General features: G+C 39.4%; 1 protein-coding gene across 1 annotated transcript in view; it reads right to left on the bottom strand.

Moving 5' to 3' along the window:
• KDM3B (lysine demethylase 3B) overlaps positions 1-15,692 on the bottom strand; it is a 62,763-nt gene that overhangs the window by 35,590 nt on the left and 11,481 nt on the right. Inside the window, exons 2-4 of the mRNA XM_079770837.1 lie at positions 9,299-9,466; positions 5,306-5,419; positions 3,884-3,989 (exon numbers count right to left, since the gene is read on the bottom strand). Coding sequence (XP_079626963.1) covers positions 3,884-3,989; positions 5,306-5,419; positions 9,299-9,466 — 388 coding nt within the window. The remainder of the gene's footprint in view (positions 1-3,883; positions 3,990-5,305; positions 5,420-9,298; positions 9,467-15,692) is intronic.

Here is a 15,692-nt window from a genome sequence, read left to right as displayed (position 1 = left end):
CAAGTCAGAGATTTGAAATACAAAGAAGCAAAAATCACTCAACTGGAAAAGCTAAAAGAAAAAATAATCCAAAAATTTTAAGATAGTGTAAAAAGCCTCTGGGACAACTTCAAGCGTACCAACATGAGAATTATGGGGGTGCCAGAAGAAGAGAGAGAGCAAGATACTGAAAACCTATTTGAAGAAATAATGACTGAAAACTTCCCCTACCTGGTGAAAGAAATAGACTTACAAGTCCAGGAAGCGCACAGAACCCCAAACAAAAGGAATCCAAAGAGGACCACACCAAGACACATCATAATTAAAATGCCAAGAGCAAAAGACAAAGAAAGAATATTAAAAGCAGCAAGAGAAAAACAGTTAGTTACCTACAAGGGAGCACCCATAAGATTGTCAGCTGATTTCTCAACAGAAACTATGCAGGCCAGAGGGGAGTGGCAAGAAATAGTTAAAGTGATGAATAGCAAGAACCTACAACCAAGGGTACTCTACCCAGCCAAGCTGACATTCAGAATTGAAGGTCAGCTAAAGAGCTTCACAGATAAGAAAAAGCTAAAGGAGTTCATCAATACTAAACCAGTATTATATGAAATGCTGAAAGGTATTCTCTGAGAAGAGGAAGAAGAAAAAGGTAAAGATAAAAATTATGAACAACAAATACATATCTATCAACAAGTGAATCTAAAAATCAAGTAAATAAAAAATCTGATGAACACAATAAACTGATGAATATAATAGAATCAGGGGCATAGAAAGGGAGTGGACTGACAACTCTCAGGAGTAAAGGGGTGCGGGGGGTGCGGGAAGAGAGTGGACAAAAATCGTACACCTATGGATGAGGACAGTGGTGGGGAGGTAAGGGAAGAGGGTAGGATGGGAACCAGGTGGAGGGGAGCTATGGGGGGAAAAAAGAGGAACAACTGTAATAATCTGAACAATAAAGATTAAATTAAATTTTAAAAAGAAAAAGAAACAAAATAAAAAAAACACAAATATAGCACCTGTCTTCCTAGGAACACAGAGTTTCAAACATATTACTTTATCAGCTGGTAATGTTACCCTGCTGGCCCTCAAAAAAGGACGGTTTTGGCGAAACCGGTTTGGCTCTGTGGATAGAGCGTCGGCCTGCGGACTGAAAGGTCCCAGGTTCGATTCCTGTCAAGGGCATGTACCTTGGTTGCGGGCACATCCCCAGTAGGGGGTGTGCAAGAGGCAGCTGATCGATGTTTCTCTCTCATCGATGTTTCTAACTCTCTATCCCTCTCTCTTCCTCTCTGTAAAAAATCAATTAAAAAAAGAGGACAGTTTCTCTCTCTTGCATATCTTATACATTTGAGACTATATAGTTAAATCACTACTTATTTTAAATGATCTTTGAGCTATAATTAAGCTTCCTTAATTTTTCTATACATACTGTATTTTTCTATATACACCTACATCTCTTTCTTTCTTCTTCTTCTTCTTTTTTTTTACACCTACATCTCTTATTCTATTACTTGATTTTCTTCTCTGCTATCAATTTTTCCATACATTCTTTCTTCCCCATACCTCTCCTTGATTATTAAACACTAGAGGCCCGGTACATGAAATTCATGCACAGGGAGGGGTGTTTCCCTCAGCTCAGCCTGCACCATCTCAAATCTGGGACCCCTCAAGGGATGTCCTACTGCCCATTTAGGCCCAATCCTGGTGGGATCGGACCTATAGGGGCAGTCAGACATCCCTCTCACAATCCAGGACTGCTGGCTCCCAACCACTCACCTGCCTGCCTGCCTGATTTCCCTGCTTCTGCCTGCCAGACTGATCGACGCCTAACTGCTCCCCTGCTGGCCCAATTGTCCCTAACTGCCCTCCCCTGCCGGCCTGGTCACCCCTAACAGCCCTCCCCTGACGACCTGGTCCCCCCAACTGCCCTCCCTTGCATGTCTGGTCCCTCCCAACTGCCCCCCGCCCCCGCTGGCCTGATCACCCACAACTGCCCTCCCCTGCTGGCCATCTTGTGTCTACATGGGGGCAGCCATCTTTGACCATATGGGGATGGCCGTTTTGTGTGTTGGAGTGACAGTCAATTTGCATATTACTTTTATTAGATAGGATTATTAACTAGAGGCCCGGTGCACCAGATTCGTTGCCCTGGGAGGGGGAGGGCCCTCAGCCCAGACTACACCCTCTCACAGTCCAGGAGCCCTCAGGGGATGTCCGAATGCGGCGTAGGTCTAAGCCAGCAGTTGGGACATTCTTAGCACTGCTGTGGAGGCGGGGGAGGCTCCCTCGTCAGCCTAGAGCCCCGCTTCTGGCTGAGCAGTACTCCCCCTGTGGGAACAACACTGACCACCAGGGGGCAGCTTCTGAGTCTGCTCCCTGGTGGTCAGTGCGTGTCATAGCGACCAGTTGTTCTACTGTTCAGTCGATTTGCATATTAGGGTTTTATTATATAGGATTTCAGAGGGGAAGGGAGAAAAGAAGAGAGATAGAAACATCAATGTTAAGAGAGAATCACTGGCCACATCCTCTCCACCCCCAACCCGTGTGCCCCACACTGGGATCGAGCCCACAACCCCAGCACATGCCCTGATTTTTAAAAATAACATGCTATTAATGTGTTGCAGGTAGTTACAAGAGCAGGGCAAGGATGATGGGCAGGTATAGAAGGTCATGAGGGAGTAAAGCCAAAGGTGTCTAGCAACAGACAATCAACTATAGGGTGGGAGCTCACCACCAGGGTGACTTTTCCTCCCCATGCATACCGCTGGTCACGTGGTGACTCCCTTATCTTTCCTCCCTAGAGATAACATCTATGCCTCAGTTATATTTTAGCTCCAGGTCCAGATAAGCAACAAAACTAGCCACTGCTAATGCCAGGACCCGCTGCATTGAATAAGGACCCCTTGCCCTGGTGTTGGCCAATCAATCAGTGTAGACCAGAACCCTAAAAGGACCGGGTTTCCAAGCAGTGCCTGGAAAACTGCTTAATATTCTATTAAGATCTTTTCCTGAGATCTCCCGTAAAATCTCTACCCTAAAAGCCCTTTGGACTCCCTCCCAGGGGCACACCCTTGCCTTTCCCTTCTCCCACCCCATCCCTGCCCAAGGCTGTTACCATTAGCTACTTCACTCCCAGGCTCCAAGGGCCCTTCCTTTATCTCTAGAACTTATTTCCTGAAACCATTTCTTCTGGAATTACTTTTTTACTTCTGTGATTTACAAAATAAGTGTTCTCTACAGTTTTGGTCTTTACTCTGAATTCTTTCCTAGCCAGAACCCAACTACCGAGGTTGCTAAACCCAGGTTTGGTCTGACCTTGCTGATCTGACACATCGTGCCATTCCTGCTACCTATAACAAATGGAAATGAGTCTGTGGACATCTTCCTTTATGAATATATCTTGCACTCTAAGTTGTTATTTGTTGGTATCAATAGTTTTTAGTCCTTGAGATTCTTACAGACAGTAAGCTCAAGAAGAGTAGAGATATTCTCTAGGTCACGGTTATATCCTCAGTACCTTAACATTGTGTCTACTACAAGACTAGTCCTTAATAATAATATTTAAGAAATGGAGAAACAGCCCGGCCAGTGTGGCTCAATGGTTGACCCATGAACCAGGAGGTCACAGTTAGATTTGGTCAGACACATGGTGGGGTTGTGGACTTCATCCCCTGCAGGGGATGTGCAGAACATGGTTGATTGATGATTCTCTCTCATCAATGAAGTTTCACTCTCTCTCTCTGAAACTAATAAAAACATATTAAAAACACACACACACAAAGGAAATGAAGAAACAACAAAACAAAACTCACATAACAACAAGACTATGTATTATAGCCCTGGCCAGTGACCATACACTTGATTCAGAATTCAGGAACAGAAAACTACCTATTCTTACCTCGGCTAAATATCTCTTGTAGCTTTTGGTCACTGATCAAAGCATTAACTGTTTCTCTCAGTGCAGCATGTTCCAAAAGAATCTGGTTTTGGCTCTCTGTTCCCATCTGGTAAAGATAAGAGAAGAAAACAATTGAATATTAAAATGAATAGCAATAATATCTAACCAGATGAGAAAAATCATACCCATGAGGGTATGACTTGTCAAAGAATGTTCTATAGAACCCTAGTCTCATGAAATCTCTATAAAAAATAAGGATGCTAAGATCAATTAGGTTTGGAAATATATCTTTCTACATATAACAGTATATTAAAGGCTCTAAGAAGGCATATAGGAAAAGAATCTGTATGTCAGTATTTCTCATACTTATTTGATCATAAAACATTTTATTGCATATAAATCTTTTTGCTTATTTTGATATTTATCCAACATTTACCAAGTGCCTACTCATATAAGCACTAGTATTAAGAGATGGAAAAAGCAAGGTCGATAAGAGAGTGAAGCCTTAATGAGAGAGAAAAAAACATATCAACAAAGAAATCATTATTAATATATCACAGAATATAGTTTAGAAAAGACTTCTCTTAGCTGCCTCAATAAGACAGCAAAACTCTTCTAAACCTCCTAATTTTTATTTTATTTTTTAATGTAAATTCGTTATTGTTGAAAGTATTACATATGTCTCTATCCCCTGCCCCCGCCCCCACTGCTCCCACCCCAGCACATGTCCCTGCCCCCCTTCTGTCTGTGTCCTTTGGTTATGCTTATATGCATGCATACAAGTCCTTTGGTTGATCTCCCCCCCGCCCCCCGCCCCGCCCCAACTCCCATCCTCTCCTGCCTTCCCTCTGAGGCTCGACAGTCTGTTCAATGCTTCTATGTCTCTGGATCTATTTTAGTTCATCAGTTGATGCTGGTCATTAGAAGGCCTCTTAATTTATAATCTTCAGACAGTACACCTTACTAATGAGAAATAAATACTAGCATCCATAAATTCTGAAACTCTAACTCAGATGCTAGTTTGTTTAAACTACTAACTTATCCCTTCTCTTTGTAACTAAAGATATACCTAAGCTCTTCAATATTTAATGCTGCTCAGAATCAGCACCAACTCCCAGCTTCCATGCCACCGACACAAGTGTAGACCACTTCTGGGAAGCTGCCTCTTCTGAGAAAGCCAGCAGAATTGTGGTCTTAAGTGTTAAGTGATTTAAGGGTGGAGTGGAGTTGTGTAGAAGAAAGAAGCTTCAAGTTACCAAATGTACTTTTTAAGGGAGCAGAAAAACACTAAAAGGCACAGGGAATTATCGAGAGGAAGTATTTTATTTCAATGCTAAAAGAAAAAATGGAAATACCATATTTATAACCAACAAAGAAATTAACGAGAGAAATAAGCTTAGGACTATAGCAAGTGTTAAGTACCTGGAACAGATGCAACCCATTAGTATCCGACAGGAAACGAAGCTCTCGATCCAGAAGGTATTCAACTGGAACCACAGAACCCAAACCGATTTTATCTACTAAGGGAGTGAAAGTCTGTGAAGTACAATGACAAGAAATTTATTAGAACTTAGAAAAGAAAATAATAATTGAACCAAATCTCTAACTTTAGAGAAAATATCCATTATTAACAAATCTTTCACACCAGTAAATAGAGATAAGCTAGAGCATAAGGCCTTGGAAACATTCCTAACCCAGCATCTGGCCCTCAAATAATCATAGAAAGCAAACTAGAGCAGAAAGTCAGCTTGATATTCTTTACAGCTAAAAAGGAAAAGAAGAATGAGAAATTCCTCATTTTCTCCAGGGATCTGACTAATCTTAAAGCCTGGCTTCAAGAAGGCTAGTTTAACATTGAATTCCCAGAATAAAGAGTTACACCATTATCATTTCTAGAACTCCTAAAATCTTTGTGAGATTTCTAAAATAATCACTGGTATAAATATACATGAGCAAATTCATATCAAAGTCACCAAGGAACCCATATCTGTTTGAGCTTCTCCTAAAAGTTCAATTGGCCCTAGCTGGTTTGGCTCCGTGGATAGAGAGTTGGCCTGTGGACTGAAGGGTCCCAGGTTCGATTCCAGCCAAGGACACATGCCCGGGCTTGCAGGCTCGATCCCCAGTAGGGATGTGCAGGAGGCAGCCGATCGATGATTCTCTCTCATCATTTAGATTTCTATCTCTCTCTCCCGCTCCCTTCCTCTATGAAATCAATAAAAATATATTTAAAAAATAAAAGTTCAATTGGAAAATGGCCTTAAAAACAAATGAAAAAAGAGTATAGCAAGTGATGATATATTATCAATAGTTAAAAAAAATATTTGTTTGGAATATTATTTATTTAATTTGGTTAACCACAGAATTGATTTATGTTTTTAGATTTTTTTAAAAATGTAACCTTTTATGTCAATACTTTGCCAACAAGGATAGATACAAACGGATACTCTCAGAATTAAATTTTATAGCACTATTTTGTCTGACTTAAGAAATCAAAACTTAATAATTAAAAAAAAAAACTTTAAGCACAAGCAACAAAAGTGAAAATAAACAAGTGTGACTACATCAAACTAAAAAAGCTTCTGCATAGCACAAATGACCAACAAAATGAAAAGGCAACATACAAAATAGGAGAAAATATTTGTAATCATGTATGTAATAAGGGGTTAGTATCTAAAACATAAAAGAGAAACTCATACACAACTCAATAGCAAAAAAAAAAATCTGATTAAAAATGAGAAAATCACCCAGATATTTTCCCAAAGAAGAGATACAAATGGCCAACAGATACATAAAAAGGAACTCAATGTTACTAATCACTAGAGAAATGCAAATCAAAACCACAATGAGATATCACCTCCAGCCAGTCAGAATGGCTATCATCAAGACAAAAGATAAATGCTGGCAAGGAAGTAGAGCAAGCATGTCAAACTTTCAGCCCACAACGAATATTTTTGCAGCCCAGCCAATATAACGGTATGTATGAAATGTTTTAATTCCAATTTCATAACCTAATTTTTACAATATCCTGTTACACATAATTATTAATAACTAACTACAACATTCGGTAATGACAGATTACTATAATCGTGTTACATTCATTTCCCTCACACACCTTACTCGCAGGCACACCATTTCTCTCCACTAATACTAGCAGCGAATATTTTAGCAGCCGATGGCCACGTCATTAGTCTTGGACTGACTTGTTTGGTGTGTGCAACAGGAAATATTTAGCTTTCTGAGAACAAGAAAAATAGGTTTATTTGCGTTATGCTTATTAATATGTGCAGTTATTCAATGTCTGGTAAGTTAATGTTCAAGAAAAAATATTAATTTTTATTAAAATGTTCTATTATTTTATGTTAACAATTACTCATTTATTTCAGCCCTTTGTATTCAGCATGTCTCTATCAAAATAAACCTACATTTCTATGAAAATTGAAGCTTTTGTTTTTTTGCGGCCCACATAAACTTAAACCTTGTTTATTTGGCCCGTGTTAGCCTTTGAGTTTGACATGCTTGATGTAGAGAAAAAGGAACCCTTGTGTACTGTTGGTAAGAATGTAAACAGGTATAGCTACTAAGGAAAGCAGTATGGAGGTTCCTCAAATGTTTTTAAATAGCCCAGCTGTATTTAGTGGTTGAGTATCAACCCATGAACCAGAAGATCACAGTTTGATTCTGGTCAGGACAGGTGTAAGAGTTGCCTGCTCGATTCCCAGGAGGAGGCATTGCAGGAGGCAGCCAATCAATGATCCTCTTTCATCATTGATGATTCTATCTCTCTCTTCCCCTTCCCTTCTATGAAATCAATAAAAATACATATATATTAAAAAAAAGCCCGGCCAGTGTTGTCCAGTGGTGGAGTGTCAACTCAGGAACAAAGAGGTCACTGGTTTGAATACCAGTCAGGGCATATGCCCGGGGTTGCCAGCTAGATCCCCAGGAGGGGATGTGTAGAAGGCAGTAAATAGATTATGTTCTTCCTCATTGATGTTTCTATCTCTCTATCCCTCTCCCTTCCTCTCTCTCTAAAAATCAATAAAAACATTTATTTATTAAAAAAAAGAAACTACCAATATATATATTTTAAAAATTTTAAATAGAATTACCATATGATCCAGCAACCCCTCTTCTGGGTATATATCGGAAGGAAAGTAGATCACTATCTCAAATAGATTTCTGCACCCCAATGTTCACTTCAGCATTATTTACAATAGCCAAGACATGGAAACAACATAAGTGTCCAGTGATGGATGAATGGATAAGTAAAATGTGGTGTTTGTGTGTATACAAAGTAATATTAGACATAAAATAGTAGAAAATCCTGCCATTTGCAACAACACAGATGAAACCCAAGGGCATTATGCTAAAAGAAATAAACCAGAGAGAGAGAAAGACAAATACAGGCAGTCCTTGGGTTATGTTGGACTTGACTTGCGTCGTTTTGTGGTTACGTCGCCATCTCCCATTTACAGTATTTATAAAAAAAAAGGTTCCGTCATTTCGACGTATGTACCTATGTGCTTTATGTTTTTTATTATTTATTTACCACAAGTAAAGGTCAGGAATTATTATCTTTCTTTTAAAAATATTTTACCATTTCACTTCATTACCTCTGTGTATGTGCTCCATGTGAGTGACGCAGGTGCTTATGTAGGTGGGTTCTGACTTACAGCAAATATCAAGTTACCATCGCGCCGTAGGAACGGATCTCCTATGTAACCCAAGGACTGCCTGTACTATATGATCTCACGCAAAATCTTAAAAAAAAACTGAACTCATAGATACAGAAAGTAGACTGGTGTTGCCAGGACTGGCGGGAGTGGAAGAAATGGGTAAAGGTGATCAAAGGATACAAACTTCAGTTATAGGATGAGTCAGTTCTGAGAATCTAATGTAAGCATGGTAACTATAACTAACAATACTGTATTGTATACTTTAGAGTTTCAAAGAGAATAAATCTTAAAATTCTTACCACACACACAAAAGTAACAATGTGAGTCAATGTACATTTAAACTAACATTGTGGTAATCTTTTCAGAATATATTTGTATATCAAATCATGTTGTACACTTATACAATGTTAACTGTCAATTACATCTCAACAAAGCTGGGGGAAAAAGTTTCTATGGAAAGAGTATACTTTAAGGATTACAAACATTGTTTCATAGCCTTCCTAGGAGAAAAACAAGAGATGAAAAATTGAGAAACAAAAATATAAAATATTATGTAATATATAAATTTTCAGAGAACATAGGAGAAAAGATCTCTCCCAATTTTTGCTTTGCTAACTTCAGAATAAAAGTGTGTTAAGAACAAAGCTTGGTGTTTGGGGAATTCGAAAGAGTTCAACCATAGTTCATAGTATAAGAATAAAGTCCAAATATATTCCTAGCCAATAAAGTAACTCACCAGGGCTGGCCAGTGTGCAATTGAGACTCGAGTGCCCTGGACAAGGACAGGATCCTTCCGGGGTGCCCATACTAGAGAGCCTTCCAGCAGAAGAACAATAACTTCTTCAGCATGAACTTTAACCCAGGAGTGCTGCTTCCAGTTACAGCCATCAAATTCTACAAAGATCTGCAAAAAGAGATAAAAAGCAGTTTGGAAAAATCCCACACCATTACATATAAACAAACATAAACCCAATTTTGAACACTGACTAGGAAACATTCTACTAACTTGTTTTTATTTTTTTTAATTTTAAAAAATATATACTTTATTGATTTTTTACAGAGATGAAGAGAGAGGGATAGAGTTAGAAACATCGATGAGAGAGAAACATCCATCAGCTGCCTCCTGCATACTCCCTACTGGGGATGTGCCTGCAACCAAGGTACATGCCCTTGACCGGAACCGAACCTGGGACCCTTGAGTCCGCAGGCCGATGCTCTATCCATTGAGCCAAACCGGTCAGGGCAAACTTGTTTTTATTTTAATTGATTTCAATAAAAACCAATCTTACTTCAGAGCCAGGTAGCTAGTAATCTCAGCCTCACTCTGAAAGCAGGAATAGAATGAAGGAGGCATGAGTTATCCACAGTTAGTAAATTTTAGCTGTGATCCTAATGAAATTTGTAACTCAGTTTCCAATTCATATCTATGCACACTAGCTGGAGGGCTTACTATGTATAACCGCTGTGCTAGGTTTAGGAATACAAAGAGAAAGCAAGCATATTTTCTGTCTCAAGAAGCTCATAATCTAATAGATAGGAAAAAATATTTTACACTTCTATTAAAGTGACCATAAACTTCTTTTTTTTTTTTAATTTCTTTATTGATTAAGGTGTCACATATTTGTCCTCATCCCCCCGACCATGAACTTCTTAATTAATTTTTTGAACACTTGACTTATGCACATGATACAAAATTCAAAAGGATAAACACAGGGAGGGGGGGTTGCCCTCCTAGTTCTGGATTTTTAAAATACCATGTGATCTCATGTCTGCCAGCAGAGGCATGCTGTCATCACAATGACGCTTTGCTTCCTCCCAGAGGAGACACTCCACTTTCTGAGATATACTTAGGTAGACACTACATGTTATTGTGTGTGTGTGTTTTTTAAATGAAACCACATTTTTCTAATAAATAGTATGCTTAGGTTTGGCTTTCCCATAAAAATTCTGACTTCTGAATATGTTCAACAAACACAGCATACAGAGCAATACATATGCATATAGTTATTGTTATTTAGAATAGACATGTGCCCAGTGTCTAAAATATACCTTATCACAAAAGAAGGACTAGAGTATTTATTTACATTCCACTTCATTTAAAAGAATTTTAGTTGACTTTTGGGAAATACATGCAATCTATAATAATAAAAGCATAATATGCTAATTAGACCAGATGAAGCCGGGGTGTGAGGGAAGCCCGAGTCCTGGATGCCAGAGGGAAGCTGGTGCCAGGGGAAGGAAGGCCTACTCTTGCACGAATTTCGTGCATCAAGCCTCTAGTAAAATGATAAAACATAAATTTAAAAAATCAGGTCCAAGCAAACTACATCAGGAAGTCACTATCGAAGTGTAAAAAGGGAAAACTTAAGCAGGCAATAGGATCTATACAGTTACTTAATTGAATGATGTATTTGGCTTTGAGCTTCCTTTTTAAAGGCCAATCTGAAAATGGAGAGGTCAGTTGCATAGTTCTCACTGCCTTAAAGGAAAACATAAAGCAATTACTCAGGGAAGCAACCCTTTCCCAACCACTTGGCTCTCTTGAGAAATTTCTCACATGGCCCTAGCTGGTTTGGCTCAGTGGATAGAGCATCTGCTTGAAGACTGAAGGGTCCTGGGTTCGATTCTGATCAAGGGCACATGCCTAGGTTGCTCCCAGTAGGGGGCGTGCAGGAAGCAGCCAATCAATGATTCTCAACATTGACGTTTCTATCTCTCCCTCTCCCTTCCTCTCTGAAATAAAAATATATAAAAAAAAATTTCTCACATGAATTTTCCTAAGGTAACAATGAGTGATGTAGGACAATATCAGAATCCCCACAGCAGTGACTCCCAACTGGGAACAATGGAATTACCAGGAAGATCTGTAGGTATTAAGGGCACAAAGCATTTCCTGCAGGCTGAACACTAGATGTTTGTACATGTATATAGTATTATTTTTTAAACATGATTATGTAATTAATAAAATTCAAATCCATTACAATTGTTACTGAGTTCAAAACAGCATTTGTTGATATATATGTTGTCATCCAGTCAACATAAAAATTAGTTACAAAATAAAAGAAAAAAATTAGTTACAACTATATGCAAATTCAGGATACTTATATTTTAAAAGTATGGAACCATTCATTGCTCAGTAGTCAAGCAAGGTTTAATTTTTCTCACAGGCAAATGAAGTGCATTGCTGAAAAGTTATCCCAGAAATTAAATTAATTATGTAAAGCTCTAGTTTTATAACTTGTAATATACCACATAAGCATCACTTCTACTTAAAAAAATAAGCCCTGAGCCCTAGCCGGTTTGGCTCACTGGATAGAGCGTCGGCCTAGAGACTGAAGGGTCCCAGGTTCGATTACGGTCAAGGGCATGTACCTTGGTTGTGGGCACATCCCCAGTAGGGGGTGTGCAGGAGGCAGCTAATCGATGTTTCTCTCTCATCGATGTTTCTAACTCTCTATCCCTCTCCCTTCCTCTCTGTAAAAAATCAATACAATATATTTTTTTAAAAAGCCCTGAGTGGCATTGCTCAATGGTTAGAGCATCTGCTGGCACACTGAAGGGTCGGGGGTTGGATTCCTGGTCAAGGGCACATACCTGGGTTGCAGGTTCACTCCCGCCCCTGGTCCTGTGGAAGGCAACCAGTTGATGTGTCTCTCTCACATCGGTGTGTCCTCCCCCTTCTGCCCTTTCACTCTCTCTAAAGCAATGGAAAAATATCCACATGTGAGGATTAACAAAAATATAAAAAATAAAAACAATGATGGGGAAACAAGGCTCAGAAAGGGGAAGCATGATTTTTACAAACAACACTGAACTGCACTATATTTAATATAACATATACATATATATGTTCTAAGGGAATAAAACAATTTAAGTAGCTTGCAGGCAACTAGAAGAGTTGTATTTAAGTGCAGACTCAGGCACCAAGAAAGGTAGTTAGCATAGTGAACAAAGCTTGGGGCTTATGTTCCAGGAGGCTTGGATTTGAGCCTTGCCTCCACCCTATATTAATTGCAAAACTTGGGCAGGTCACTCTTCCCTCCTCAAGTCTTGGTTTCCTCCCTTGTGATAAGGCACACCTGTCTTACCTGATATACTGGTTGTGAAAATTAAATAAGTGGATTCAAAAGCAGTCTGGTTAATGGCAAAGCATAACTTGGGACAATATGCCATAAGATAAACAGAAATAAAATAAAATACAACACAGTGTGGGGATGTTCAGAGGCAGGAGAGATCACTTCTGGTGTGCAGAAGCCAAAAAAGTCCCAGCAAGTTCTAGGAGGCCAGGAGCTACAGCACACTGTGGGGAAGGAGAGGGAGCTGAGGCTAAAAAGACTGAGAGTCAATGGGAAAGATCTTGAGTACTGGGATAAAAAAAAATTGGGCTTCATTCAGCTGCCAAAAGGAGATGTGTATGTGTTTAAGTGTGTTTATGGCAAGTGCCATTAAAAGAGGTCAAATTAAGGTAAAGATATGAACAGAGCATTTGGTTACAGGAAAACTCAGCTAGCTAGCAGTAGGTGTAGATGGATTAGAGGGGAGGGGGAATAAGGAGTGGTTTTTTTTTTTTTTTTTTTTATAAAAAATATTTTTTGCCCTGACTGGTTTGGCTCAGTGGATAGAGCGTCAGCCTGCGGACTCAAGGGTCCCAGGTTCGATTCCGGTCAAGGGCATGCACCTTGGTTGCAGGCACATACCCAGTAGGGGGTGTGCAGGAGGCAGCTGATCGATGTTTCTCTCTCATCGATGTTTTTAACTCTCTATCCCTCTCCCTTCCTCTCTGTAAAAAATCAATAAAATATATTTTAAAAATATTTTTATTGAATGTATTGGGGTTACATTAGTTAATTAAATAGGTTTCAAATGTACAATTCTATAATACATCACCTGTGTATTGTATTGTGTGCTCGTTACCCATAGTTTGGTCTCCTTCCATCACCATTTATCCTCCTTTTACCCTCTTCTACCTGCCCAAGTCCCGTCCCCCCGCCCCCCCCCCCCCCCAGGAGTGTTCTTAACCAGCATGACCTAGAGTGGGAGCAGTGAGGATAGGAGGGAAGTGACTTGTGCCCATGAGAATCCATGACTCTTTCTAAAATATATATATATTTTTATTGATTCCAGAGAAGAAGGGAGAGGTAGATAGAAACATCAATGATGAGAAAGAATCATTGATTGAGCCCACAATCCAGGCATGTGCCCTTAACCGGAATTGAACCCAGGACCCTTCAGTTCACAGGCTGACTATCTACTAAGCCAAACTGGTTAGGGCTCCATGACTCTTATCATAAATAAAGATTGATGATGGAAGACTGGCTGGATATAAGGAAAAGGGAAATTTTAAAAATGACTTGGATTTTGCATTGGACATAACTGATGTCAGAAGGCAATGGCAGGAGGCAAGCCATGAAAAGGAGCATGGAGTGTTCAATGCCCATGCTGAATCTGACCCTGAGTGATAGTGCTCTACTGGCCATCGCTTAGAAAACCAGAGGCTGAGGCTCCATGGTAACCAATAGCTAGGTGCCGTGCTATAGTTCTAACCTGCCAACCACTTTAAAAGTCAACATGAGTCACAAAATTCTAAGTCATACCAACACACAGATATAAGAACAACACTAAAAGAAGTCGTTGTACTAATAAAACTGTCACAATTCTTATTCTTTGTACATAACAACTTAAACATTTAAAAAAATAATATTCATGCCCAGCTGGCATGGCTCAGTGGCTGAGGGTCGACGTATGAGCCAGGAGGTCACAGTTCAATTCCCGGTCAGGGCACATACCTGGGTTGCAGACTCAATTCCCAATGTGGGGGGTGTGCAGGAGGCAACCAATCAGTGATTCTCTCTCATCGTTGATGTTTCTATTTCTCCATCTCCCTTCCTCTCTGAATCAATTAAAAATATTTAAATAAATAAATAATATTCAGGAATCCTATCATCACATAACTGAAAACATGAGGGAAAAGCAGAAATATCTGAAAGCCAGATTTCACCTAATTTAAGGGCAATTATCTCTTAACCTGCCTGGGCAAAGGATATGGAACAAAGTGTTTAACTTGACAACAATCACAGTACTGTTTGCTCTGGGATCAAACAACAGTTCCCGGCTAATAATGACTTTGTTTTGAGAGTAATATGGAATGTGGACATATGTAAACATGTTTTCCCAACAGTGAGGCTTACTTCTGGCCCTAGAACTGTGCCTCACCTCCAACTAGATTAATGGAAAGAGTTAAAACATGTAAGGTAAGGAATCATATCAGATCAAAGTACATAGAATACAAACTAGTAAAATGGCTGTGACCAGGTCCCAGGACAGGAAGAAGGGATATAAACTAACAAAAATCAATGGTAGTGATTGGATTGAGTCAGAGATGGTCAAGGAAAGTTGATAATCTGAACAGAACAGGACTAATACAGTTTGAGTTGATTTTTTAAAAAGTCTTAAGCCCCGGCTCAGTTGGTTGGGGGTCATCCCATGCACTGAAAGGTTGCTAGTTAGATTCTTGGTCAGAGCACATGCCTGGGTTGTCAGCTCGATCCCCAGAAGGAGTGCAGGAGGTAGCTCATCAATGTTTCTCACAACTCTGTCTCTCTTCCCCACTCCCTTCCTCTCTCTCTAAAAATCAATTTAAAAAATGTTTTTTAAGTTTTAAATTTTTTCTATTAAGAGTATAAGTAGTATATAGCACTTCATGCTACAGCTAGAACCCAAGGATGAGATGTAAAATATTTCATTAGTTAAGGAGAGCTAGTGGTAAAACTTGCTTTCATCTCAAAATTCCTTTCATGGCCTATATGTGATTTACATTCATTTTAGTGACAGCTGCCTCCTTGCCTCCTTTTAATTGTTCTTAACATGCCAATCAGAGCCATTTACAGCTTACTTAGTACTCTCTTCCTCAGTGGATAGAGTCCTGGGTTCAGTTCCAGGCAAGGGCACATGCCCGGGTTTCGGGCCCAGTCCCCAGTAGGCGGCATGCAGGAGGCAGTTGTCAGTGTGATTCTCTCTCTTCCTCTCCCTCTCTGAAATCAATAAAATATATTAAATAAATAAATAAATGCCTAAAAATATATTAAAAATTTAAATTTTTTAAAAAAAGAGCAAGTTACAGATTATTAGGA

Source organism: Cnephaeus nilssonii (assembly GCF_951640355.1).
Source record: "Cnephaeus nilssonii genome assembly, chromosome: 5".
Taxonomy (NCBI): domain Eukaryota; kingdom Metazoa; phylum Chordata; class Mammalia; order Chiroptera; family Vespertilionidae; genus Cnephaeus; species Cnephaeus nilssonii.
The sequence above is the reverse complement of the archived record's forward strand: the minus strand, read 5'-3'. Positions and strand labels throughout refer to the sequence as shown.